Below are 4,310 nucleotides of genomic sequence, written 5' to 3' on the forward strand. Positions count from 1 at the left end.
ATTAAAATAAGGAATGTTGGATGCGGAAAGTAAATGAAGGAAAGATAAAGAAAGAGAAGGGAGACACGATATAGCGTGGTGACGCGGAAAACCCCAATGAAGGTGGGTAAAAACCACGGGTGGCAATGAGGCCACCAATCCACTGTAATATGGGCATAAAGCCGATGATTACAATTACAAGATGTATTCGATGCATATAAAATACAATGTAGATAAATACAAGTGAATGGAGGGCACGACATTCATTGCACAGTAGTACGTACGGAAGAGGTATTAATTTGGTGGAGTATTGTGTGTAGGAGTTATCTTTACAATGGTGTAAAGCAGACTAATATATAATAGAATTGTAGTAGCATTTGTGGTGGAATAAACTATAGTAGTTTTACTCCTAGTGGAATAAGGATACAAATGGCTACGGTAATATTTGTAGAGCACTAGAGGGTATGCTTGGCTTCTTATTTAGGATTAAAATATAGTATTTTGGTTAGACCACTCTCAATGGTGAGCAAAAAAAATGCTCACCCACTCTCTCTCTACCCACTTTCTCTCTCAACAAATCAATTTTGCTCATGGGCAAATTTTTTCCACATTTCCTCTCCCAATGGTGAGCAAAAAAAATGCTCACCCACCACTATCTCTCTCTTACTTTTTCAATACCCCACCATAACTTTCTCTCTCCTACACAACACTTCTTTATTTATTTATTTCATTTATATTTTAACAATGTTACTCCAAATAAATAAAAACTAGTTTAAATTTGTGTAACTTATTTTTTTTATTTTTGTCTTTTTTATTGTTAAAATTTGTCGTAAAATTAAGTACGTTATATAAAAAAATTGTAAAAAAAAACTCATAATTTGTTAAATGTTTTTATTTATTTTAAAAGCGGTACAATACTAGAGAACAATTACATTTGCAACGTCATGCGCAATTAAACATAGGAAATAAAATAAACACAACAACTAAAAATTAACTCGGCTGCGTACGTAAAAGTGGCTACGCCATAGTACTTGGCTTTATTTAAGTCGTCTAATTTCTCCCTAATTACGTGGCCCGTATCGTTGCCAAATATGTTCGACTAAATCACGTTTCAGAGATAGATGAATTTCTTTGTCACGGAGGGAAGCTTTTCGCTGTAGAAATGCGTTGAAGTCAAAGTTTGTAGGTCGGCCTACGTTGAATTCAAACGGTGGCGTTGTAGATGTTGATGCTGGTGTTGATTCTTGTTGTTCTTCTTCGTAGAAGGCTCTTAGAACTTCGGCTCGAGTGTAGTTGTGGCGCTCATCTTCAACAATCATGTTGTGCATAATGATACATGCTTTCATTATGTCTCGCAGTATGTCCTCATCGTACGCCAGTGACGGTTTTCGTATTATTGCAAATCGAGCTTGCAAAACACCGAATGCTCTTTCAACGTCCTTTCGAGCAGCAGCCTGGTGGTCAGCGAACAATTTATCTTTTTGAAGTTGAGGGGTTGTGATACCCTGAACAAAAGTTGCCCACTTCGGATAAATACCGTCGGCTAAGTAATATGCCATGTTGTATTCATGGCCGTTAACGGTAAAATTTACCGGAGGAGCTCGACCATACAGAACCTCATCGAACACTGGGGAACGGTATAAGACATTTAGGTCATTACAAGATCCAGGAATCCCAAAGAAGGAATGCCATATCCATAAATCCTGATCTGCAACGGCTTCCAGTATTAGCGTTGCTTTCTTGTTCCTACCGGCGTACTGCGCTTTCCATGCCGTTGGACAGTTCTTCCATTCCCAATGCATGCAATCAATGCTGCCTATCATGCCTGGAAAACCACGCAGTTCATTTTGATGCAGTATTCTGGCCAATTCATCAGTTGTAGGGTTTTGCATGTACTCGATTCCGAACTGCGCAATGACACCAGTACAAAAACGTTGAAGGGCAACTCGAGCGGTTGACTCACTGATCCGAACGTATTCATCCACGGCGTCCGCAGCCATGCCATAGCCTAACATTCTTATCGCCGCTGTACATTTTTGCAGAGGTGATAAACCTAACCTTCCAGCTGCATCCCTACGCTGCTGGAAGTAAACATCACCTTCAACGACCTTGTTCATTATACGTACAAACAAAGGTCGTTGCATACGAAATCTTCTTCTAAATTGGGTGGTGTTGTACACAGGATTATCGGAAAAGTAATCATTAAACAACCTGGCATGTCCAATTTCCCTATCTCTTCTATTCGTACCCCCTCTAGGTTTTTTTGAAGAGTGTTGGGATTGTGTTTGGGGCATGAGGACAGATGGGGGTTGGTATGTGAAGAGTTCATCAACAAGTTGGTCATATTCTTCAGTATTTGAAGAAGATGATCTTGAACTTGAGCTTGATGATGGTCTGGAATACATCTCGTATTAATATAGTTACTTGATGAAGGGGTGTGGTTGTGGATATGTGCCATGTGTACTATATATAGCAAAAATATCAAATGAATATGCGGTTACAAAACTGAATGACCACACCAAGTACAGGAATCAAATTTTCAACCACGGAATAGGTATACTATGCTAGTTGACAGTGACAAGTCTTGAGTGCAATAATTTCGGTATCAATGACACAAAGGTAAAGCATTCTGATAAAGTGAATATAGGAAAACGTGGCTGTACAGTGACAAAGATTTAAAGCAATTATGTCGGTATGACTGGAAACTTAAATCAACTTGTTAAACAACTTGTCATTCAATATTGGAAAATCAGAATACAAGTGTACATCTTACATTGAGATTAACCACACCACTAATACAACTTCAAAATAAAAGACTAAATTACGCTTAACAAATAAAAGACTACAACCAATCATGCTTAAAGGCCTTGTAATTTACCCAGTAAAAAATTCTTGTACGACTCTTCTTCAGATGTGAGTGGCGTAGGAGAATTCTTCAGAGCTTGCAACATATCAAACCAGGTTTTCATCTTATGAAAGTCAAGTTCCTCCCTTTTCCTCTGTTCCTTGTCTTTTTCAATTTTGATCCTCTCTTCTTTCAGTATGGCTTCCCTCTCGCGAACTAAAGCGAATTCCTTCATTCGTTCGCTAAGCTCAGACGAACCACTTTCTGTTGGTACTGCTTTCCCTATACGCTTCACCTTTGCCTTCTTGACACCCTCAGGTCGCTGTAAACCGCCAGATGAAAAACCATCTGTAGGGGTATCCGCCTCCACATCACCTCTGGACCTCTTCCCACTTCCAGCACTACCTTCTTCCTCAGCATCACAAGCGGCTTTTCTTTCCTTCAAGGACATTAACCATCTTAGCTTTGATCTCCACTTTGGGTCCTTGTTAAGCATTTCAACCGCGTGAGGAAAAGTGAAATTGCGACCTTGGGCGACATGAAAAAGCTTCGCCGCACTTTTCATACGATCAGCTTCATTGTAACCACTCCCTCCCTCCGGAAGTCTACCTGCTTCATCATAGCAAGATATCCATTGCAGTGTGTCCGCTGCCAACCTTCTCCAATGCGACGTCAGACTCTTAATAGGCCTTGGCGGAATTATATGCGGCTTCTGCGTATGCAAAGTTTGGTATGCTTCGTGTACATTGCGCCATAGGGTAGTTGCTTTTTGGCTTGTACTTTTAATAGCATCCTCGCTAATCTGCAAGTACAACCCAATTAGAGCTTCATCTTCCGCCACAGACCAAACACGGGTAGCTCGTGCAGGAACCTGGTTGGGTTCCAACAAGCGAACTGGTGGAGGAGGATACTGCGGCGTCTCTGGTACGCTTTCCTCTTCGCTCTCATCGAACATTGTGTTACTACCAAGATCAGTTTCAGGTGTACGATCTTCATTCGCAAAGTTTTGTAGGGGAACCTCAGTGGGTGTCTGATGCAGTGGAGGTGGTTGGGACGACATATTGCCCATTCTTTGCAAGAACAATTGAAACTCGGGATTAGTTAGGAAATCATCACTATAACCCGAAAATTGTTGACGGAAATTTGGGTTGTTTGGATCCATTCAAAGATTCTGCATCAAAAAATCACATATGTACTACTTATTAAACAAATTAATTTGATAACAAAAATAACAAAAATATCAACAACTTTATAGCAACAAAAATAACATATACACTACTTATTAAACAAATTAATTTGATAACAAAAATAACAAAAATATCAACAACTTTATAGCAACAAAAATAACATATATACTACTTATTAAACAAATTAATTTGATAACAAAAATAACAAAAATATCAACAACTTTATAGCAACAAAAATAACATATATACTACTTATTAAACAAATTAATTTGATAACAAAAATAACAAAAATATCAACA

The 4,310-nt window shown here is 38.8% G+C and overlaps 2 protein-coding genes across 2 annotated transcripts; both read right to left on the reverse strand.

Moving 5' to 3' along the window:
* Positions 1-1,040: 1,040 nt before the first annotated feature.
* On the reverse strand, positions 1,041-2,384 carry LOC110715133. The gene has a single exon (XM_021893706.1). It carries the CDS (start codon positions 2,382-2,384, stop codon positions 1,041-1,043), a length of 1,344 nt encoding a protein of 447 aa, XP_021749398.1.
* A 453-nt stretch (positions 2,385-2,837) lies between these two features.
* Positions 2,838-3,986, reverse strand: LOC110715134. The gene has a single exon (XM_021893707.1). It carries the CDS (start codon positions 3,984-3,986, stop codon positions 2,838-2,840), a length of 1,149 nt encoding a protein of 382 aa, XP_021749399.1.
* Between the last annotated feature and the right edge of the window lie 324 nt (positions 3,987-4,310).

The sequence above is a fragment of the Chenopodium quinoa genome, unplaced genomic scaffold (assembly GCF_001683475.1).
Source record: "Chenopodium quinoa cultivar QQ74 unplaced genomic scaffold, ASM168347v1, whole genome shotgun sequence".
NCBI classification, from domain to species: Eukaryota; Viridiplantae; Streptophyta; class Magnoliopsida; order Caryophyllales; family Amaranthaceae; genus Chenopodium; species Chenopodium quinoa.